Source organism: Kogia breviceps, chromosome X (genome assembly GCF_026419965.1).
Source record: "Kogia breviceps isolate mKogBre1 chromosome X, mKogBre1 haplotype 1, whole genome shotgun sequence".
Lineage (NCBI taxonomy): Eukaryota > Metazoa > Chordata > Mammalia > Artiodactyla > Physeteridae > Kogia > Kogia breviceps.
Genome location: NC_081330.1, coordinates 58,926,195 through 58,951,966, shown reverse-complemented (window position 1 = coordinate 58,951,966; position 25,772 = coordinate 58,926,195). Strand labels below are relative to the sequence as shown.

Here is a 25,772-nt window from a genome sequence, read left to right as displayed (position 1 = left end):
GGAAATGGCAGAGCCTGCCCTTAATTAAGCCCAGGGCATATCAGGCCCCCAAGCCTATGCTCTTTCCACTATATAAAACACTGTCTGCTATAATCTACAAGATTGGAATACTTAAAATTATAAACATAAGCACATAATACAAATCTTGGAATCTGACTTACTATAAGTAAAGGCAATGGGATCTATTGATATTTACAGACATTAGATGGGATGAAGTCTAATTTTTGTTTTGTTTCTCCAACTCATCTGGATAATGAAAATGGAATAACTTCTTGACTACATCTACTCTAATGCCAAGCCTGGAGGGACTATTCATTTCTAGGACCTAAAATACAATCAATTTTATTACATATCTCATATTTAATGTGCACAAATATCTTTCTGTATATGATAGGAGTAGGAAAATAATAGTGTGGCATGTCGACTTATATCAATTTCCCAGCTATACACCATGCACACTGAAAGAGGCTCTATTCTATTTAAATTTGGTTGTAGTATTACAAAGAACCATGACATGTTTCTGTCTTCCTTGTTGACAAATAACAGAACAGCTTAGGGAATATAATAGACTTACCCCTACACAAATTCTCATTTACTAAAAGCTCCACATACTTGATACACAAGAAAATCAAGCTCCTTTCACCATACCCTCATTCTAAGATCAAGGAAGGTCAGCCTCCTTGGTAGAGTATGCAGATGCAGTTCTAATGTTAGAGAGGAAGACCAAGCCCTTACTTGGTTTTTAGAGTCCTATAAAGCTATAAGAAGCTGCTTTGGCAATCAGATCAGTCTGCCAGGACGAAATGGCAGGCTGTGTTCCCAGTCATTAGGGCTGGAGAAGAGACCTTCCTATGTTTAGAGTTATTAGTCATTCCACACTAGTCCACCCATTCAAATCAATTTTTAGACAACCAAGCCAGGTAGATGAGTGGGTAATGCACAAAGGCTGCCTTCATTTCTTGTCTTCCTCTATGTTCTAATCTATTCCTACTGACTCAATCATCACTTCTCTACCAATGACTCACAAATTGCCATCTCCAATCTGGGCCCTCTGGGGAGAGCTCCAGACTCATAGCTATTGATATTTCTGTACTGAAAATACATATCATGAGTCATCAGCTTACTGGACATCTCCCTCCACTAAATATCTCAGATTAATTTTAATCTCTACAGGTCCAAAAGGCAAATTTATTACCTGTCACCCACTCAAAATTTGGTTTTCCTCTTGGTTTCCCCACTTCAGTAAATGCCAACACCATTCTCATAGCTGCCAATGCTAGAAAATCTTGAACTCACTCATCATCCCTTCCTCATTTGTCAATTCTAGTTAATTTCTCAAACCCCTTCTATCTTTGGATCCTTACCACTGCTGCTTTATTTCAGGCCCTCTCTCTTATCCCATTTTTTTCATTAGCCTCCTCAAAGGTTTCCCTGCCTCTAGTTTCTTCCCTTCCAACCCAACCTTCACATTACTGTCATTGTGATCAGGTCTTGGCAGACCACATTATGTCATTCCCTGGCATAAAGATGTTTAATGGCTTACTTATACCTCTAGAGTAGAGTCCAAAATCCTTGGCATCGCTCTAAGAACCTTCAAAACTTACTTCCAACTTACTGTCCAGCTTTATCTCTAGACATCACTCTTCTCCACCATGCATCCAATGCATTAGCCACAACCACACAGTTAACACTGCCTGAGTGAGTCAAGTGCCTGCATGTCTCTCTGCTTTTATTAATGCTATATCCTATACCCAAGGTTATTCCATCACAAAACTAATGGTGGAAGTAGTCAAACCAGTCGGAACTACTCAAATCCAGTATCATTTTCTCTGTGAAGGCTTCAGCTCTCCAATATACAAATAAAACTGATCTTTGTGCTTCTAGAGCTCTGCACATACTTCTGTAAGAGCTGTCATACTGTCGTTTATAATGTGAAAAAAGAAATTCACATTTATTTACAGGTATAACAATTCATGCATTGATGAAGAGGTAGTAATATGATTGCTTTACTGTAGCCCAGTATAACCGACATGATTGCTTCACGGTGGCCTAGCCTATACACTAATGAATGAATCATTATACAATTTTTATCTGTCATATTGTCTTGTAATTAGACTGCATGAGTGTTTCCTCTGACTAGACCAGGAGAAACTTAAGGGCAATAACAGCAGTTTGGTCATCTTGGAACCCTTAATGCACGGTTATAATTGTTAACTAAGAGGAGTAAATGCATTGCTATTAATCAAGGCTTCAGGATCAGATGGAAGGAACTGGGTTCAAACCCCAGCTGTGCCTCTTACTAGCTGTGTGACCTCAGCCAATAACCTTACAGTTACTCTTTAAAAGCCTCAGTTTCTTTATCTTAAAAATAGGGTGCTTCCCAGGTGGCGCAGTGGTTGAGAGTCTGCCTGCCAATGCAGGGGATAACGGGTTCATGCCCTGGTCCGGGAAGATCCCACATGCCGCAGAGCGGCTGGGCTCGTGAGCCATGGCCACTGAGCCTGCGTGTCCGGAGCCTGTGCTCCGCAACAGGAGAGGCCACAACAGTGAGAGGCCCATGTACCGCAAAAAAAACCCCACAAAACAAAACAAAAAAAGGAATGAAAGCACTTAAAGCAGTGCCTAGCACATAGTAAGTTATCATCCTCCCCCCTCCATGCCAAGTGTAGACACAGGAGAACACGCCCACAGGTGTCTCCAGTGCCTTTTTCATCGGCAATTACCAGAGTCCAGTGCCAGCCAGGCATAGTTAGGTACACTGACAACCCTGAGAAGGAAAGAGAGAGACAAGAATGGGGACTGCTAAGAGAACAACAGGACTGACAAGTCAAAGGATTGAAGACTGTTGATCCCTATCCCTTTTTCCCTATCCTCTACTTCATAGTCACAGCTCCTAAAATTTACCTTTGCTTTGCCATGGAAAGGGAAATCAAACTCCAGTTTCATTAATAGTGGAAAAAAGGGAAATTAGAGTGATAAGAAAAAGCTTTAAGCTTTATTGCTGTCAATCACTATGTTTCCAGCTGTCAAGCTGATTAATAGTCTTCAAAGCTCCAAGGAGCTGGTTAAGAACAGTTGCCATTTCAAAGTAAAAACAAAACCCACTGAGACGGCTTAAAGATGGCGGAAGAGTAAGAGGCAGAGATCACTTTCCTCCTCACAGAGACATCAGAAATACATCTACACGTGGAACTTCTCCTATAGAACACCCACCGAACGCTGGCAGAAGACCTCAGACCTCCCAAAAGGCAAGAAACTCCCCCACGTACCTGGGTAGGGCAAAAGAAAAAAGAATAAACAGAGACAAAGAATAGGGATGGGACCTACACCAGTGGGAGGGAGCCGTGAAGGAGGAAAGATTCCCACACACTAGAAGCCCCTTCGCGGGCGGAGACTGCGGGTGGCGGAGGGGGAAGCTCCGGAGCCGCGGAGGACAGCTCGGCCACAGGGTGCGGAGGGCAAAGCGGAGAGATTCCCACACAGAGGATACGTGCCGACGGGCACTCACCAGACCGAGAGGCTTATCTGCTCACCCGCTGCGGCGGGCGGGGCTGGGAACTGAACCCTGGGCAGTTCCCAGGGAAAGGTCTGGAGTTGGCAGAGTGAAAACAGCCTGAAGGTGTTAGTGCGCCACGGCTGGCCGGCTGGCCGGCTGGCCGAGAGGGAGTTCGGAAGAAGTCTGAAGCTGCCGAAGAGGCAAGTGACCTTTTCTTCCCTCTTTGATTCCTGGGCGCGAGGAGAGGGGATTAAGCGCGCCACTTAAAGGAGCTCCAGAAACGGGCACGGAGCTGCCAAAGAGATGAGACTTTTTCTTGCCTCTTTGCTTCCTCGGGCTCGAGGAGAGGGGATTAAGAGCACCACATAAAGGAGCTCCAGAAACGGGCTCGAGCCACGGCTGTCGGCACAGACAGTAGAGACGGGTGTGGGACGCGAAGGTTGCTGCTGCCACCACCAAGAGGCCTGTGTGTGAGCACAGGTCACTCTCCACACCGGCCCTCCCGGGAGCCCATGCAGCCCGCCACTGCCGGGGTCCCGGGATCCAGGGACAGCTTCCCCGGGAGAACGCGGGGTGCGCCTCGGGCTGGTGCAGCATCACGCCGGCCTCTGCCACCGTGGACTCGCCCCGCCCCCATGCCACTCCCTCCCCCCAGCCTGAGTGAGCCGGAGGCCCCCAATCAGCTGCTCCTTTAACCCCGTTCTGTCTGAGCAAAGGGCAGAGGCCCTCAGACGACCTACACGCAGAGGCGGGACCAAGTCCAAAGCTGAACCCCAGGAGCTGTGCGAACAGAGAGGAGAGGGGGAGGTCTCTCCCAGCAGCCTCAGAAGCGGCGGATTAAAGCTCCACAATCAACTTGAAGTGCCCTGCATCTGTGGAAAACCTGAATAGACAACGAATCATCCCAAGTTGAGGAGGTGGACTTTGGGAGCAAGATATACTATTATTTTCCCCTTTTTTTCTTTTTGTGAGTGTGTATGTGTGTGCTGCTGTGTGAGATTTTGTCTGTATAGCTTTGCTTTCACCATTTGTCCTAGGGTTAGACCAACCCGTTTTTCTGTTTTTTTTTAATATAAATTTTTCTTCTTAATAATTATTTTTTATTTTAGTAACTATACTTTATTCTACTTTCTCTTCTCCCTTTCTTTCTTCCTTTCTTCCCTCCTTCCCTCCCTTCTTCCTTCCTTCCCCCCTTCTTTCCTCCCTTCCTCTCTTCCTTCCTCCCTCTCCTCCTCTCCACCTTCCTTCCTTCCTTTCTTGCTTTCGTCCTTCCTTCATTTCTTCCTTCCTTTCTTCCTTCCTTCCCTCCCTCCCTCCTTCCTTCCTTCCTCCCTTTTCTTTCCTTTCTATTTTTTCTCCCTTTTATTTTGAGCCGTGTGGATTAAAGGCTCTTGGCGCCCCAGCCAGGCACCAGGCCTGTGTCTCTGAGGTGGAAGAACCAAACTCAAGACACTAGTCCACAAGAGACCTCCCAGCTCCACGTAATATCAGATGGCGAAAATCTCCCAGTGATCTCCATCTCAACACCAAGAGCCAGCTTCACTCAAGGACCAGCAACGAACAGTGCTGGACACCCTATTCCCAACAAAGAGCAAGACAGGTCTACAGCCCCATCCACTAGCAGAGAGGCTGCCTAAAGTCATAATAAGGCTACCAACATCCCCAAACACACCACCAGACGTGGACTTGCCAACCAGAAAGACAACATCCAGCCTCATCCACCAGAACAGAGGCACTAGACCCCCAACCAGGGAACCTACTCAACCCACTGAACCAACCTTAGCCACTGGGGACAGCCACCAAAAACAACGGGAACTACGAACCTGCAGCCTGCAAAAAGGAGACCCCAAACACAGTAAGATAAGCAAAACGAGAAGACAGAAAAACACACAGCAGATGAAGGAGCAAGATGAAAAGACATCAGACCTAACAAATGAAGAGGAAATAGGCAGTATACCTGAAAAAGAATTCAGAATAATGATAGTAAAGATGATTCAAAATCTTGGAAATAGAATAGACAAATTGCAAGAAATATGTAACAAGGACCTAGAAGAAATAAAGAGGAAGCGAGCAATGATGAACAACACAATAAATGAAATGAAAAATACTCTAGATGGGATCAATAGCAAAATAACTGAGGCAGAAGGACGGATAAGTGACTTGGAAGATAAAATAGTGGAAATAACTAATGCAGAGCAGAATAAAGAAAAAAGAATGAAAAGAACTGAGGACAGTCTCAGAGACCTCTGGGACAACATGAAACACACCAACATTCGAATTATAGGGGTCCCAGAAGAAGAAGAGAAAAAGAAAGGGACTGAGAAAATATTTGAAGAGATTATAGTTGAAAACTTCCCTAATATAGGAAAGGAAATAGTCAACCAAGTCCAGGAAGCACAGAGAGTCCCATACAGGATAAACCCAAAGAGAAACACGCCAAGACACATAATAATCAAACTGTCAAAAATTAAATACAAAGAAAACATATTAAAAGCAGCAAGGGAAAAACAACAAATAACACACAAGGGAATCCCCATAAGGTTAACATCTGATCTTGCAGCAGAAACTCTACAAGCCCGAAGGGAGTGGCAGGACATATTTAAAGTGATGAAGGAAAAAAACCTACAACCAAGATTACTCTACCCAGCAAGGATCTCATTCAGATTTGATGGAGAAATTAAAACCTTTACAGACAAGCAAAAGCTGAGAGAGTTCAGCAACACCAAACCAGCTCTACAACAAATGCTAAAGGAACTTCTCTAGGCAAGAAACACAAGAGAAGGAAAAGACCTACAAGAACAACCTGAAACAATTAAGCAAATGGTAATAGGAACGCACATATCAATAATTACCTTAAATGTAAATGGATTAAATGCTCCCACCAAAAGACACAGACTGGCTGAATGGATACAAAAACAAGACCCATATATATGCTGTCTACAAGAGACCCACTTCAGACCTAGGGACACATACAGAGTGAAAGTAAGAGGATGGAAAAAGATATTCCATGCAAATGGAGATCAGAAGAAAGCTGGAGTAGCAATTCTCATATCAGACAAAATAGACTTTAAAATAAAGACTATTACAAGAGACAAAGAAGGACACTATATAATGATCAAGGGATCGATCCATGAAGAAGATATAACAATTGGAAATATTTATGCACCCAACATAGGAGCACCTCAATACATAAGGCAAATACTAACAGCCTTAAAAGGGGAAATTGACAGTAACACAATTATAGTAGGGGACTTTAACACCCCACTTTCACCAACGGACAGATCATCCAAAATGAAAATAAATAAGGAAACACAAGCTTTAAATGATACATTACACAAGATGGACTTAATTGATATTTATAGGACACTCCTTCAAAAACAAGAGAATACACATTTCTATCGAGTGCTCATGGAACATTCTCCAGGATAGATCATATCTTTGGTCACAAATCTAGCCTTGGTAAATTTAAGAAAATTGAAATAGTATCAAGTATCTTTTCCGACCACAATGCTATGAGACTAGATATCAATTACAGGAAAAGATCTGTAAAAAATACAAACACATGGAGGCTAAACAATACACTATTTATAACGAAGTGATCACTGAAGAAATCAACGAAGAAATCAAAAAATACTTAGAAACAAATGACAATGGATACACGACGACCCAGAACCTATGGGATACAGCAAAAGCAGTTCTAAGACGGAAGTTTATAGCAATACAATCATACCTTAAGAAACAGGAAACATCTCGAATAAACAACCTAACTTTACACTTAAAGCAATTAGAGAAAGAAGAACAAAAAAACCCCAAATTTAGCAGAAGGAAAGAAATCATAAAGATCAGATCAGAAATAAATGAAAAAGAAGTGAAGGAAACAATAGCAAAGATCAATAAAACTAAAAGCTGGTTCTTTGAGAAGATAAATAAAATTGATAAACCATTAGCCAGACTCATCAAGAATAAAAGGGAGAAGACTCAAATCAATAGAATTAGAAATGAAAAAGGAGACATAACAACTGACACTGCAGAAATACAAAAGATTATTAGAGATTAGTACAAGCAACTCTATGCCAATAAAATGGACAACCTGGAAGAAATGGACAAATTCTTAGAAATGCACAACCTGCCAAGACTGAACCAGGAAGAAATAGAAAATATGAACAGACCAATCACAAGCAATGAAATTGAAACTGTGATTAAAAACCTTCTAACAAAAAAAAGCCCAGGACCAGATGGCTTTACAGGCGAATTCTATCAAACATTTAGAGAAGAGCTAACACCTATCCTTCTCAAACTCTTCCAAAAGATAGCAGAGGGAGGAACACTCCCAAACTCATTCTATGAGGCCACCATCACCCTGATACCAAAACCAGACAAAGACGTCACAAAGAAAGAAAACTACAGGCCAATATCACTGATGAACATAGATGCAAAAATCCTCAACAAAATACTAGCAAACAGAATCCAACAGCACATTAAAAGGATCATACACCATGATCAAGTGGGGTTTATTCCAGGAATGCAAGGATTCTTCAATATATGCAAATCAATCAACGTGATACACCATATCAAGAAATTGAAGGAGAAAAACCATATGATCATCTCAATAGATGCAGAGAAAGCTTTTCACAAAATTCAACACTAATTTATGATAAAAACTCTGCAGAAAGTAGGCATACAGGGAACTTTCCTCAACATAATAAAGGCAATATATGACAAACCCACAGCTAGCATCATTCTCAATGGTGAAAAACTGAAACCATTTCCACTAAGATCAAGAACAAGACAAGGTTGCCCACTCTCACCACTCTTATTCAACATAGTTTTGGAAGTTCTAGCCACAGCAATCAGAGAAGAAAAAGAAATAAAAGGAATCCAAATAGGAAAAGAAGAAGTAAAGCTGTCACTGTTTGCAGATGACATGATACTATACATAGAGAATCCTAAGGATGCTACCAGAAAACTACTAGAGCTAATCAATGAATTTGGTAAAGTTGCAGGATACAAAATTAATGCACAGAAATCTCTGGCATTCTTATACACTAATGATGAAAAATCTGAGAGGGAAATTAAGAAAACACTCCCATTTACCATTGCAACAAAAAGAATAAAATATCTAGGAATAAACCTACCTAAGGAGACAAAAGACTTGTATGCAGAAAACTATAAGACACTGATGAAAGAAATTAAAGATGATACAAATAGGTGGAGAAATATACCATGTTCTTGGATTGGAAGAATCAACATTGTGAAAATGACTCTACTACCCAAAGCAATCTACAGATTCAATGCTATCCCTATCAAATTACCACTGGCATTTTTTACAGAACTAGAACAAAACATTTCACAATTTGTATGGAAACACAAAAGACCCCGAATAGCCAAAGCAATCTTGAGAACGAAAAATGGAGCTGGAGGAATTAGGCTCCCTGACTTCAGACTATACTACAAGGCCACAGTAATCAAGACAGTATGGTACTGGCACAAAAACAGAAATATAGATCAATGGAACAGGATAGAAAGCCCAGATATAAACCCACACACATATGGTCACCTTATCTTTGATAAAGGAGGGAAGGATATACAGTGGAGAAAAGACAGCCTCTTCAATAAGTGGTGCTGGGAAAACTGGACAGCTACATGTAAAAGTATGAAATTAGAACACTCCCTAACACCACACACAAAAATAAACTCAAAATGGGTTAAAGACATAAATGTAAGGCCAGACACTATCAAACTCTTAGAGGAAAACATAGGCAGAACACTCTATGACATAATTCACAGCAAGATCCTTTTTGACCCATCTCCTAGAGAAATGGAAATCAAAACAAAAATAAACAAATGGGACCTAATGAAACTTAAAAGCTTTTGCACAGCAAAAGATACTATAAACAAGACCAAAAGACAACCCTCAGAATGGGAGAAAATATTTGCAAATGAAGCAACTGACAAAGGATTAATATCCAAAATTTATAAGCCACTCATGCAGCTCAATAACAAAAAAACAAACAGCCCAATCCAAAAATGGGCAGAAGAACTAAATAGACATTTCTCCAAAGAACATATACAGATTACCAACAAACACATGAAAGAATGCTCAAGATCATTAATCATTAGAGAAATGCAAATCAAAACTACAATGAGATATCATCTCACACCGGTCAGATTGGCCATCATCAAAAACTCTAGAAACAATAAATGCTGGAGAGGATGTGGAGAAAAGGGAACCCTCTTGCACTGCTGGTGGGAATATAAGTTGATACAGCCACTATGGAGAACAGTATGGAGGTTCCTTAAAAAACTACAAATAGTAGTACCATACGACCCAGCAATCCCACTACTGGGCATATACCCTGAGAAAACCATAATTCAAAAAGACTCATGTACCAAAATGTTCATTGCAGCTCTATTTACAATAGCCAGGACATGGAAGCAACCTAAGTATCCATCAACAGATGAATGGATAAAGAAGATGTGGCACATATATACAATGGAATATTACTCAGCCATAAAAAGAAATGAAACTGAGTTATTTATAATGAGGTGGATGGACCTGGAGTCTGTCATACAGAGTGAAGTAAGTCAGAAGGAGAAAAACAAATACTGTATGCTAACACATATATATGGACTCTAAGGGAAAAAAATGTCATGAAGAGATTAGTGGTAGGACAGGAATAAAACACAGACTTACTAGAGCATGGACTTGAGGATATGGGGAGGGGGAAGGGTGGGCTGTGATGTAGTGGGAGAGTGGCAGGGACATATATACACTACCAAATGTAAATTAGATAGCTAGTGGGAAGGTGCCACATAGCACAGGGAGATCACCTCTGTGCTTTGTGACCACCTAGAGGGGTGGGATAGGGAGGGTGGGAGAGAGGGTGATGCAAGAGGGAAGAGATATGGGAACATATGTATATGTATAACTGATTCACTTTGTTGTAAAGGAAAAACTAACACACTATTGTAAAACAGTTATATTCCAATAAAGATGTTTTAAAAAATAAATAAATAAATAAAAAATAAAATAAGGATTCAAAACACACACACACACACACACACACACACACACACACACACACACACACATTTAGAATTACCACACCTTGAAGAAGCCTCCTGTTCTTCTTGTTTTCACATTTCTCTACACAATACCTTGAAGTATACTTATGGTTTGAGAATCACACCTGAACCGTTTCTATTCCAAGCTCCTCCATTCTTTAACACTTAGAGCATTCTTAAAGTATGACTGAAGGTCTCTTAATGGAAAACACAATTATACACATTCAAATTCGTATAAATCTTTTACTAAGACTGTTATTTTTAATGCTAAAGTCTTTAAATTATATTGCTTTATATTACTTGAAACTATTAAAAAATGATATCAAAAACTTTAAAAGAAAAAAATACAAAACCCTCCTTTTCGAAGGTGGAGGGTGAATGATAAAGAAATTGCTCAAGAGGAAGAAGGGGGGGGGAGGAGAGGTAGTGAAAAAATGCATACGTACATTCAGTTATCTTTGCCTGTAGTTTTATGGTCTGTGTGAAAGCTATCCTCATTCAAACCCACTGAGTAAAACAAGTCAAAGTTAGTAATATCTAGAGAGATGCTGATGTATCATGATTTCTGCAAAGAGCTATCTCAATCAATCTAGCGTCTATTTGAGCTCTATAGGAAAAAAATCCTCCTTATGCAAGAATTGTTATTTGCAAATGAAGCTCCTGTCATACAGATTTCAGTGACCTAAAGATAAAATGACATTTCTGTCTCAAAACCATAAAAATTTACGAATTGCTTCCAAGGATTTTTTTTTTTTCCCACACTGCCCTCCAAAATAAAGACTGAACATGTTCCCAGTGATTCCAAGGTAAAAGCCTTTTAGTGAACCTGGTACATATGACTGTCAGACCTTGCTGGCCACACCTCAATTTTTTACATGTATCCCACTGGTTCCTCACAGGGACTCTTTAAGGTAGGTGGTACACTACGCCAATTTTACAGTTGAAGAAAACAACATAAGTTACATAACTAATCAGTGACAGAGTAACAGCCTGAATTGGGTCTCTTGATCATCAAACCCAGGATTTGTTTGTCTTCCAACCCTACAGCTTATCTTAGTGAAAGAGCATAGGCTTTGCAGTCTAATGGACCTGGCTTTAAACCCTGGTTCGTCCCCTTAATAGAAATGTGACATTGGACAAGTTATTTCAATTCTCTGAGTTTGTTTCCTCATCTGCAGAAGGAGAGAATTTACACTTCTTTTAGAGAAATATAATAAAAATTAAATAGCTTAATATTTGTAAAGTACCTAACACAGTACTGAGCAAATATTCAGTAAATGGTAGATATTATTACATCACATTGTTTGTAACAGCATACACCATCCTGAATACTAGATTAGGTTAAGCAACTGAAAACTACTTTCACTCATAAATTAGTGCCACAGACCTCATGAAATGTCTTTAACATGGGGGAACAGAGAAAGGGAAAAGTTAGGGTAACACTTGCTTCTTTGATACATTTTTCTCATCCTTACAGGAGACACAGCGAGGTTTTCTTTCTTTCATCTAGGTAATAGAAGGTAAAAAAAAAAAATTCTTCTAAGTGAGATTACATTTCTTTTACTTCCCTATCCCTTTATGGTAGTCTTAAATCTAAAACCTTTCAAATACTTATCTTTGAGCTACCTTATTGACATATGTGCAAGTATTCCAGTATAAGAGAAAGAGCCATGTTGTTTTATTTTTGCATTAAAAAAAACATAAAACAGACCTGAATTTTCACAAACTAAAACCACTAAAAAGAAACTTCACAATAGGATTAGCTGTTGAATCAATACTGGTTCCTTTTTTTAGGAGCCAATAATCATTGAACATCTGAACAGATTATTTTTGTTCTTTCACTGCAGAAGCAAGGCATCAGACCGAAATTTTTCACACAACTCCACATATTAATTTCCAGGGCAGAAAAACATCATAAAATTCATTTAACACACAACTGCAGATGCAATTTCTGAGGTGACTCAATGAGGTAGAGTTCTATTAAACCACACACAAAAAATAAGAAATCACTTTAACTCTTTCTATAAAAGGAAAATGATGCTAGTTCTCAAAGGTCCTTATAGTCCCATATCCATGGTGAAAAGTCAATAAGAAGTTATTGTAACCACTCCCATTCAAGCCACCCTCCTACCACCAAATCTAAATAATGCCCCCATTACTCTCTTAGAGCACTACCCTTTTTTCCTTCATAAGCACAATTTACAAAATAAAATTTAAGCATGTTTAATGTCTATTTCCCCCTACTAGGGTCCAAGGTCATCATGAGGGCAGGAGTCATGATCTGTTTTGTTGTTCACCTCCAATTCTCGGGGACTAGCAATACCCATAATCTCATCTGGTTTTACAACTGGTTTCTAATCTTAATGTATATATTTCTTGAGAAGTGACAATTCTTGGCAAATTTTAGTGTCTCCCACATCAGTGCCAAAACATAAAGATGAAAAATGATATAGAGGAAAAGGGGATGTCAAAATAACGTGAAGTTAATGGTGGAGTAACAGTGAACCCAGAAAGTGCCCTTTGAAATCATGGTCAGCCATAGCTCTACAACTCTCAAGAAACTTACTGGGATGAATTTTCCTAATACAATCCTATATGATCTCATCTAGGTTTTTTTTGTTTTTTGTTTGTTTGTTTGTTTGTTTTTTGCAGTATGCGGGGCTCTCACTGTTTTGGCCTCTCCCATTGCGGAGCACAGGCTCCAGATGCACAGGCTCAGCAGCCATGGCTCACAGGCCTAGCCACTCCACAGCATGTGCAGCATGTGGGATCTTCCCGGACTGGGGCACGAACCCATGTCCCCTGCATCGGCAGACGGACTCTCAACCACTGTGCCACCAGGGAAGCCCCCTCATCTAGTTTTGATCAACTATTTATCTGTGTAAAAAAATGTTTTTTAATTGTTTTTTCCACTATTAGTACCATAACATAATATTACTAAATAATATCCTTAAATGTGAAAACAATGTGCAAACAGACACGATGATGAGACACTATTATGGCATATTTTCACCTCATCAATTCAACTCATTTTATCCTTTCACTCATGCATTCATCCATTCTCATAAAACTATCTTTAATTCCACCAGATAGAATACACCACACCAACAGTGGTCTCTCAGGAGTGGTATGTGGGCAGAATGACATGTATATTTTTATGTATATGTGCATGTAATATACAGACATATACATTACTTAAATTTTTATGACAAACATATGTATATTTTTATGATTAAAGGCAAAAAGTTTTTTCAAACAAACAAAAACAGAAAACAGGGGCTTCCCTGGTGGCGCAGTGGTTGAGAGTCCATCTGCCAATGCAGGGGACACGGGTTCGTGCCCCGGTCCGGGAAGATCCCACATGCCGCAGAGCGACTAGGCCCATGAGCCATGGCCACTGAGCCTGCGTATCCGGAGCCTGTGCTCCGCAACGGGAGAGGCCACAACAGTGAGAGGCCACAACAGTGAGAGGCCCACGTGCCACAAAAAAAAAAAAAAAAAAAAAAACAAACCAGAGACAAACTAATTGTTTACTTCTCTTTATCACAATTCCTAAATAATTCTTAACTAGACACAGTTGCTAAATAGAAAACAAAAATTTCGTTTGTCAGAACAAAGAGAAATCTAGCCCAGAAACTGACAGATATGTAATGGTGATATCAGTTCCTAACCCCACAAGATAATAATATTTAGATTAATATCCTTCTTTGGTCAAACTATTAAAGTATAACAATGTTTTCAACTTTTAGAAATAATGATATGGTTATTACATAAGACTAAAACATCAACAGCTTTATCTGTGACATTCATTTGGGATGACATCACAAATCCACTAAATACTTAACAGAATCGGATGTAAAGACTTCAAACACTGAATACTCATTTTTTAAAAAGACTCTAAGAAATCATTAATTTGGATTAATTCAGTGAGGTAACATCATCATTTTCAATTTATTTAGTTTATTTTCTCTTTGAAGCAGTTACAGAACAAAGTAAAGATTATAGGAAACAAAATAAAACTAAACAATGACATATACGATTAGAAGAAAAGACTGATTGAGGATGTGCAGATGAACAATTATTGGTAGAAGTAGATTCTGTTCAAGTATAAACTTTTGGTCCTGTTGCACCTCCCTTCAGCAACTTCAAGATTAAAGTAAATGCCAATCTCTACATTCTGAATTGCAAACTGCTTTTTGAAATCACAGCACCTATTCTAGAACTTTCACATGTCAACAGCTCATTAATATCTACTGTAAATGTAGTTCTCTAAAAAGAACCACAGATTTTATATTTATTTAGACAGATAACTGGCACACAAAAATAGAGCTCCTTCAAATACAATTTGGCAGAATTTAACTTTAATTTAAAATCTGCCTGTGAAATTTATGACAACACAGCAATGAAATGACTATTTTAAATGAGATTAGCTGCTGTTGATAGTGATAATGTGTGGATAGTGCTTATAAATCAACAGAGGTTGTACTTCGGGTTTTATAATGAGTCATTTCAGAACCATCAACTATCATCACTTAAATGGTATACAAATGTGAACAGTGTCAGGAGGTTAAAGTACTAAGTTGATCTTCACAAAATCATGAATGTAATCCATCCACATAAAAAAACTCAAAGTACATTTTTGCCTGCTGTTATTCCTATAGCTTTTGTCTCAGTTAATATTTAATGTTTTAATGCAAGAAAGACTTTAACCAAGATTAGAAAAACAATACCACTCAACAGTTCATCAGGATGAAATAATCAGTTCAGGTCACTATTCTGCTGGCTAACTACATAAATCTTCCTGCAAAAAAAGAGAGACTTTTACCTAATTCCTTACCATAACACTTAAGTTTATTGAGGCACAGCAGTTAACAATCTCATTAAAGTCACTGACTTTGTGAGTTTTTAAATTAGAGAAAAAGAAAAAGATCATACGGTGATTTTACAAATATACAAATGTGGTAAAAATTGGGGGAAATACCCTTTTTCCCAAAATATTAGAAATTTATAAATAAAAGCCATATGTATATGGATGTCCACATTTTGCTTATAACAGGAAACTGGAAACAGCCTCAAATATAGCAGTAGAGAACTGGTTAAATAAACTGCAGTGTGTTTGTATGAATAAAGTAATATATAGCTCACTACAATTAACTGGAAAATCACATTTTTGGCAAGTTAAAATGTTTAAGTATAAAACAAAAAAAAAAGTACATCTTCCCAGGAATGCAAGAATTTCTCAATATCCATAAATCAATCAATGTGATACACCACATTAACAAATTGAAGAATAAAAACCATATGACCTTCTCAATAGATGCAGAAAAAAACTTCTGACAAAATTCAACATACATTTATGATAAAAACTCTCCAGAAAGTTGGCATGCAAGGAACATACCTCCATGAAATAAAGGCTATATAAGACAAACCCACAGCTAAAATCCATACGCAACGGCGAAAAGCTGAAAGCACTTCCTCTAAGATCAGGAACAAGGCAAGGATGCCTACTCTCACCACTCTTATTCAACACAGTATTGGAAGTCCTAGCCACAGTAATAAGACAAGAAAAAGAAATAAAAGGAGCCCAAATTGGAAAAGAAATAAAACTGTCACTGTTTGCAGATGACATCTTACTATACATAGATAATCCTAAAGACACCACAAGAAAACTACTAGAGCTTACCAATGAATTCAGTAAAGTTGCAGAATACAAAATTAATGAATGGAAATCTGTTGTATTTCTATACACTAACAATGAACTATCAGAAAGAGAAAGTAAAAAAAACACCCCATTTACCATCGCATCAAAAAGAGTAAAATACCTAGGAATAAACTTACCTAAGGAGGTAAAAGACCCATACTCAGAAAACTATAAGATACTGATGAAAGAAATTGAAGAGGATACAAACAGATGGAAAGATATACTGTGTTCTTGGATTGGAAGAATTAAAATTGTTCAAATGACCATACTACCCAAGGAAATCTAAAGATTCAATGCAATCTGTATCAGAATACCAATGGCATTTTCCACAGAACCTGAATAAATAATTCAAAAACTTTATGGAAACACAAATAGCCAAAACAATCTTGAGTAAGAAGAACAGATCTAGAGGAATCATGTCCCCTGACTTCAGACTATAATACAAAGCTATAGTAATCAAAACAGTCTGGTACTGGCACAAAAACAGACACATAGATCAATGGAACAGAATAGAGAGCCCAGAAATAAAGCCATGTACTTATAGTCAATTAATCTACAACAAAGGAAGTAAGAATATACAATGGAGGAAAGACAGTCTCTTCAATAAATGGTGCTGGGAAAACCAGACGGCTACGTGTAAAAGAATGAAATTAGAACATTCTCTAACACATGAAAAGATGCTCAACATCAATAATCATCAGGGAAATGCAAATCAAAACCACAATGAGATATCATCTCATACCTGTCAGTATGACTATCATCAAAAAGAACACAAATAACAAATGTTGGAGAGGATGTGGAGAAAAGGGAAGCCCAGCAGGAATGATACCGAGTATTCACAACTTGGTTTCTAAATCCCATTCTCAAATACACAGAGAGAGGGCTCTTGGAAAAGTGGTTGATTCTAGGGCTGGAGCAGGGAAAACACAAGATGAGGTTGGAGCATCTTGCAGTGTCAGAAAGTAAGGAAGTGCTCAAACAAGGATAGGATATTTCACAAGGACACAGGAACCAACTGGAAGGAACTCACAATGACCAAAGCTGGAACAATTTGAAGAACAAAATAAACAATGGTAGTATGATATTATAAACCATAGTATAAAATAAATATCTATGAACCCACAGTGATACATATAATTTAATAAATAAATAAATGAGGAAGAAGAGACAGCTCTTATTTACAGAAGAATTGCAATAAATAAGTGAAGATGGGAAGAGGAAAATAGAAAATGACCATTAGGCAAACATTAGTGTACCTTGGGGGAGATAATTTGAGACTATTAACAACTAAATGCAAAGTGGGATCCTGGACCAGAACCTGAAACAGAAATATAACATTATTGAAAAAAATCAGTGAAATTCAAATTAGGTCTACAGTTTAGTAGTTAATATTCCACCAATATTAATTTCTAAATTTTGATAATGGTACTACGGCTATATAAGATGTTAGCATTAGGAGAAGCTGAATAAAGTATATACAGAACCTCTCTGTACTAATTTTTCAACTTTACCACAAATCTAAAATTTGTTCAGAAAATCTTAATATTTAAATGCATTTAATGCATTATGATGTTTATAAAATTTACACACCAGGCAGATGCTCCACTGTTTATCCTTTGGCTTCATATGCCACAATCACCCCAAGCGCCAAAACACCACTACAGTTTGAGATGCATGATTCTAATCTATTCAACAGAACTTAATTGAGAAATAAGCAAAAATACACGGTAATGATTTTCTACTGTGTCTACAAATTAGAATTAGTTAGAATAATTCAACTAATTGGTTTTTAATAAATATATACAGGTACATCAACAACAAAGACAGTGTGGTATATTTCAAAGAATGTTGGAATAGGAATAAGATCTGAGTTTTTCCCCAGTCATCTGCTTGTTTGGCTATGGGCAAACCTCAACTTTCTCATCAACTGATAACTCCCTTCCAAACTACCATGAATCTACCATCTGTAGATGAGCAAGGACCAATGTTGCACTGAGCATATATGAGGCAATTCTAAATTCCCATCACTAGAACAGTGGCTTGGCATATATAATATTTATCAAATATTTATTTAGGGACTGCTGTATTCCAGACCTCTCAGGCACTGGGGATATAAAGATGACTAAGACATGATCCCTAATCTCTAAGAGTCTAATAGAGCCAAGAGATCTATAAACAATAATAATACTGTGTGAAAAATATTATAAGAACGTACAGAATACTTGAAAGTTCAGGCAAATAGAAAAAGTAATACTACTTGGATTATCAAGGAAGACATCACTAGAAAGTGGCATACTAGCTATGTCCTAAAGAAGGAGTACTCTATTCACATAGAATAGGGACCAGCGTGAAAAAAAGGCATAAAGATATGAGAACATACTGTATACTTAGAGAGAGTACATGATGGGATACTGTTGAAGCAGGCTGTAGGCAGAAGGGGAAATTTCTATGAGAATTTACAACTGCAAACTTGAACCACAGGTGATTATGGTGTTCTAATACATACTACTCACGTAAACCAAAAACCCTCAAGCCTAGAAATTAACATACAAATTGTTTTGAGCCAGTGTAGTAGATGATGGCTTCCCAAAGTTGTCGATGTCCTAATCCCCAGAAGCTGTGAATAAGTTATCTTATATGGCAAAACGGACTTTGCTAACATGCATAAATAAAGTACCCTGAGATGGGAGGAATATCCTACGGTATCCCGGTAGGCCCCAATGTAAACACAAGGTTCCTTATGAGGAAGGCAAGAAGGTCAAGGGCAGAAAAACAAGGTAGCATGATAGAGGGTGAAGAGAGGCTCTTGAAGACAGAAGAAGGGGCCATGAGCCAAGGAATGAGGTGGCCTCTAGAAGCTGAAAAAGATAAGGAAACACATGCTCTCCTGAGTCCTCCAAAAGGAATGTAGCACTGCCTGCCTACAACTTGATTTCAGACCCATAAGATTCATTTCATACTTCTGACCTGCAGAACTGTAAAAGAATAAATTTGTGTTGTGTTAAGCTACTACATTTGTGGTAATTTGTTACAGCAGCAATAGGAAACTAATATGGTCAGCAATAGCACTGGCTGACCAGGCAAAAGTAAATGCAAAACCACTTAGTACGAACATACCCCCTCAAACAGGTCACACAGCGTTCCCACAGATAAAGCCCCACTAAAGAAAAACTGGAAATTTTAGGGAAAGGAAATAAGAAAAAGTACTGACCCTGAAGATGCAGAGAAAATGACAAACAGCAGTATTAAACCTCAAAGAACTTCACATAAAATACTTCACACCTTTTAAAAAAAAATGAATTAAAACACAAAGAAAGAACATGATGGCTTTAAAAAATAACCCATCAGGACTTCTAGAAATGAAAATCATTGAAGAAAATGATAGCTAGGATAAATAGAAAATTAGACTCATCTAAAGACAGAATTAATGAACTAGAGGTCTGCAAACATTTTCTATAAAGGGCCAGATGGTAAATTTTTAGGCTTTGCAGACCACACAGTTTTTGCTGCAGCTACTTAACTCTTTGACTTTGTAGTGTGAAAGCAGCCATACTCAATATGTAAACATGTATATCTATAAGTATGTAATAAGCATGTGTTCCAATATGACTTTATTTAAAAAAAAAAAGTGGCTGACCTGTGGGCCATAGTTGCTAACCCCAGAACAAGAAGATAAAGCTGAGGAAACTACTCAGAATGCTGTATCAAAATGTAAAAAGATGAAAAATACGAAGGTGACATTAAAAGGCATAAAGGATAGAATGAAAAGGTGCAATTTATAAGAGAATTTCCAAAAGAAAGAAGAGAGATGTTTGAAGAAACAGTTGAGGGTTTTCCCACCAACAAAAGGCATAAATCATCTGATTTCAAGCAACAAAACAATTTCTGAACAGTATAAATAGAAATAAAATCCACACCTTGACAGATAAGAAGACTATATAAAGACAAACAGAAGAATATCAAAGCAATCAGAAAATAAAAAAGAGAATTCACCTATCAAAGAAGGACATTTCTCAACAACAACAAACAACAGTATTGTTAGAGTAATATAAGTTAACATTTACTAAGGGCTTACTATGTTTCAGGCACTGTTATAAATCCATTACATTGATTATTTTATTTAATCCAATAAACAATCTTATAAATTACTATTATAATGCACTTTATATCAAGAAACTGAGTTACAGAAAGATTAAGTAACTTGTCAAAGGTTACACACCTAGTAAGTGAAGAAACCAGGACTTAAACCCAGGTATTCTAGCTTAAAAGCCCATACAAAACTTCCCAGTTGGAGCCAAAGCATGGGAACTTGGTTGAAATGTAAAGGGTACCATTGCTATGGAAAGTAGTACGGCAGTTCCTCAAAAAATTAAAAATAGAATTATTGTATCAATTCTGGGTATATATCCAAAAGAACTGAAAGCAGGATCTTGAAGATATATTTGCACATCCATGTTCATAGCAGCATTATTCACTATAGTCAAGAGGTGGAAGTGAGTCAAATGTTTATAAACAGATGAATAAATATAGTACATACATACAATGGAATATTATTAAGCCTTAAAAAGGAAGGAAATTCTGACACATGATACAAAATGGATGAGCCTTGAGGACATTATACTGACTGAAATAAGCCAATCACAAAAAGACAAATAACATATGATTCCAATTATATGAGGTATCTAGAGAAGTAAAATTCATGGAGACAGAAAGTAGAATGGTAGTTGCCAGGGGCTAGGGGGAAGTGGAATGGAGAGTTATTGTTTAATGGGTATAGAGTTCAGGTTTGTAATATCAAAAGTCCTGGAGATCTGCTACACGACAATATGAATATACTTAACACTACTCAACTGTATACACTTAGAAATAGTTAAGATGGCAAATTTTATGTTATGTGTTCTTTTTACCACAATTTAAAAGTTATTTTAAAAAAAGATATACTCCAATAAAGGTGTTTAAAAAAAAAGAAAGCATGGTAAGGTATGTTTGTGGAACAGAGACATATGGTACTATTGTAGATGTAAAGCAGAAATGAAAGGGCTAGGGAAGATTGAATCTAACTATGAAGAACCATAAATGCTAAAATGAACAAAAATGAGAACATATTTAAACCTGGCTCAGAGGAGGAAAACATTCTATAAATCAATACCTAGATGTATCTAAACTCTCAAAAGCTACCAAGCCTGAGGCTCTAAAATAGAAGAAAAAAGTTTTGTCACTTTGAAATACTATGTATTAAGGTATAAGTTCTTAACATTATCAACTCTTTCTAATTGATTCATTGTTTACTGAAATTAGACTTAGCTTCTTATATTCCTAATCAAAATTTACTTTTTAATATCAGTAAACCCTATGTGATTTATAAAATATTCTTCATTGTGTGAAGAGCTCAGGTTTTAGAATAAGAAAACACAAACTAAATTTGCATTTAAACTTAGACATGCACTAGCTGGGTAAAGTTAGAAAAATTACTTAACCTCTCTATGCCTCACATCCCACCCCCATTTGCTAAACTGGGATAACACCACCCTCCTCACTCAGCTGTGATGAGAGTTAAATTATATAACTTGTAAAGAAACTGATATGGAAGGAGCTTACAGTGCGAGCACAACAAATAACTTTGGGAAATTTAAGATTTTATTTTCAATTTTAGGTTAATTAACATTATCAGAAATAAATTTGAATTTACATTCTTATTAAGCCTTTTTAAAGCACACTGGCCCAGTACCTCAGCTTTCAAGGCAGCAACTTTTTCAGCATGTGAATCCATATGTCAAAAAGACTGAAATAAGACATTAACACAGCAGTTACACATATGATAGTGAAAGAGAATTCCAAGAGCAGGACTTGAGAACAGAAACTAATTTAATTTAGAAATTTCATCCAATAACTGAGGAGTTAATATGCTTTGAAAATAAATTTAGAAAGTGTAAATGAACTAATACCACTTTTGGATTCCTACATATTTACAATGGGATAATATATGAGAAGGCACTGTGAACTACAACAAATCTTGTTATTCTTAGTATTCTGACATTCTGAAAAACTTGCAGTTACTATCAAACAGAAAATATAAAGTCATTATTTCTTGTTTCCTTTCTACTCCTATTTAATGAACAATTAAAAGGCCACAATACAATGGTCAAAAGCACTAAATAGATAGGCAAAAAGTTAAGGGTTTGTTTCAGGAGGAAGCAGGAAGGGAAAGATTTATGCTTTATCTTAAACTTGACTTTTCCATTAACTTCCTTTTTATCATCACATTTAAGGGAAAAGGGGGAAAACGAAATTCTAGATATTCTAGATTTTTCTAATAGTTTAAATTTTGATGAATTTTAAGAAAACCACATATTCTTATCAGCCGATTTTTTCAACAATCAAATGCAAAGCCTAAAATACAACAGCATATACAGGTTTTACACACCCACACATGTATATAATTAAAAGGTCAGGTGTGAGGTTTCCAAGCCTCTTGGAGAATTATCATTTAAAAAAACAAAATAACTCTTGTGAAAAATAAAATTACGGTACATTTGGTTTATCCTCAAAGGAAAGAGAACACTATTTCACAGAGTATAATAGTAAAACCCGTACATTATATATTTCACATGTTTTTGGTGAAAATTAAACAATTCCAATTATTTTCCTAACTTAAAAAGTTTATATAGGATGTATATATATATACACACACACACGTGTGTGTATTTAAATTTTAATTTTGTATAGAGGTATTTAGGTAGTATTAAATGCTACCATTGATAAACTTACGAATCAACATGCAGAACCCTCTGGCCACTTCTTGAACATGCAGCCGCAATGATGGATTCAGGCAAACCTATAAAAACATACACCTATATCATTTAGAATGTAGAAATATATATATATATATATATATATATAAAACACAAAAAATGTTCATGCCGTCGCTGTATAGAAGAGTTTAACAAAAGAGGCTCATTCTTGTATTCAAAATTATAGTTTGTATTATTATGCTGTTGAATGATGTTTCTTAAACATATACTACTAATACTGAAAATTTTATCATGTGGAAGAGAGGTTTTTAAAAATCAAGTACTTAAATTCTTTTTATCTGCCAATTACCATAAATGAGCAACTGTCAAAATATTGTTCATATAGCACTTTGTTATTTAGAAACTATGTTCACACACTAGCTCATCTGATTCTCCCAAATGCACTGAGAGAAGGATCTGCATACACATTTTAGAGATTAAGAAGAAACTAGGGTGCAAATTGGTTAACTTGCTGCCCAATGCTTTTAAAAAGAAAAACAGTTCTAGAGCTGAAATTTTAACCCAAATCTTAGCTCCAAGCCACAGTGCCTCTTTGGGAGAATGGCATACATTTTTCAGTTTAAGAAATAGGTAAACTAATTTAAAAAGAGGCCATTTACATGATATATTATTTTACTTCTGGTTAATACAGCAGTTTGATAAGAATATTACTGTTTGGGAATTAAATTAAGCCACACCATAAAGTTTGTTATCATAAAAGGAAATATATATATATATTACTACTACCAGTACCAAAAAAAATGTACCAAAGATAACAATTTTATAATAAAAAATTCAGATGTTCAGCTACATCAGCTAGTTAATACTCTATGTTGTAAATTCAAGACTGTTCCATAACTTGTTATCATAAGAGCTACCATTTCAACAGAGGCTATTAAATCTTTTATATCAGTCTGATGAACAAAGCATGTTTTGAAAGTTTAGTGCTGCTACTGTTTCACTACAATGAGATACCCCGTCCTCTTGGATTTTTACCTAGTAGAAAAGAAATAGCATTTTTTTTGGCAAGGGTTTAAACTACACACTAAGCATCAAGGATTTCAAGAAAAGAGAATGATTATCTCCTTTATGTAAAAAGCAATATGCATATGGAAGCAACTGATGTAGTCAATCTCTAGTTAAAACCACATTAAACAAAAGATCCAGCTGCATTCATGGAAGAACTAGAGTTTTCCAGTGGTGAACACTTTGTGGGTATAAAATGTTTGGTTCAAAAATGAAGTTCTGGGATTCCCTGGTGGCGCAGTGGTTGAGAGTCCGCCTGCCGATGCAGGGGACAAGGGTTCGTGTCCCGGTCCGGGAAGATCCCACATGCCATGGAGCGGCTGGGCCCGTGAGCCATGGCCGCTGAGCCTGCACGGCTGGAGCCTGTGCTCCACAACGGGAGAGGCCACAACAGTGAGAGGCCCGCGTACCGCAAAAAAAAAAAAAAAAAAAAAAAAAAAAAAAAAAAAAAAAAAGAAGTTCTGACCAAATGTACTGAATATAGCCATTAAATATCAATTACTGGAAATAAGCCATCATAAAGTTACAACCTTAACTTTGGATATAATACACAGGAAAAAAGTGAGTTTGTGGTATAGGAGGAAATGGAAGAAAGGGAAATTCTAAGTAGTTAAGCATACTTAGTTCTTCAAATGGTTAAAACTGTATTGTTCTAATGTCTTTTATCTTAAGACTATCTGAACTTTTTATATCTAAAAAATAACTTTCCTTATTAATGAAATGCAGTCACTATGGTAAAAGCAAGTGGCTTAAAAAGAACAATAGCAAAGAAATATTCAGGAAGCAGAATTAGTAGTATGTTTACGTGTGTAATAATGACAGCATTAATAATACACCACCAAACATCAGGACAGGGCTTTATGATTCACAATGCATTTTCATATACATCATCTCATTTATTCCTCATTATAACCCTGGGAAGCAGGCAGTATTATCCATGTGAAAAAAATGGGATGAGAAATGTTAAATAACTTGCCAAATATCAAGTAATTCAGTAATTCAACATCACAAATTCAAATTACCATGGTAAATTCACTCTCTTCCAACTTGGACAAGAGTCTGAGAATGAGGATGTAAGGGCAGGATAGCAACGTAATGAAATGGGCATGGTCCCAGTCAGACAGAGCTAAGTTTGAATCTTAGTTTTGCTGCTTAACTAGCTATGAGACCTCAGGCAAGTCACTTGACTTCTCTTAGCTTTTGTTTCTTCATCCATCAATGGGAATACCACCATCTACCTTGTAGAGTTGTTCAGTTGTTAGCAGAGGGTACTTGCTCTATAAAGAATACCTACTTTTATTTTCTTCAGAAAGATATTTTAGAAGCACATTTTCACCTAAATACTACTCCAAACATACACCCATTTTTACCAGATGCCAACTCCAATGGCAAACAATAATAAAATTACCCTCCTCTATTTGGATCAAATTAGCTGTTACTTTGGATAGGCAAATAGGCACATGGTTATTCCCACGGTTGCGATCAACACTGTCAGGAGTCATGTCTCTGCTGACAAAGCAAAGCCAAGGACAGATTATAATACTGAACATGATTTAAGTTCAAATTACATAAAACCAAAATGATTATCATTTGTTTTCCCTTAATATTTCCATCCAGATATCCCCTCAAGTTCGTGAAACTGATAGGCTATTTGTGTTAAATGGTAAGGGCCTATTATCTTCATGCTTTTTAA

General features: G+C 37.1%; 1 protein-coding gene across 3 annotated transcripts in view; it reads right to left on the bottom strand.

Annotated features, from left to right (window-relative positions):
- CHM (CHM Rab escort protein) overlaps window positions 1-25,772 on the bottom strand; it is a 195,980-nt gene that overhangs the window by 149,549 nt on the left and 20,659 nt on the right. For all 3 annotated transcript variants that reach the window (XM_059051264.2, XM_067023264.1, XM_067023265.1), the window contains exon 2: window positions 23,031-23,097. In XM_059051264.2, the coding sequence (XP_058907247.1) occupies window positions 23,031-23,097 (67 nt within the window). The remainder of the gene's footprint in view (window positions 1-23,030; window positions 23,098-25,772) is intronic.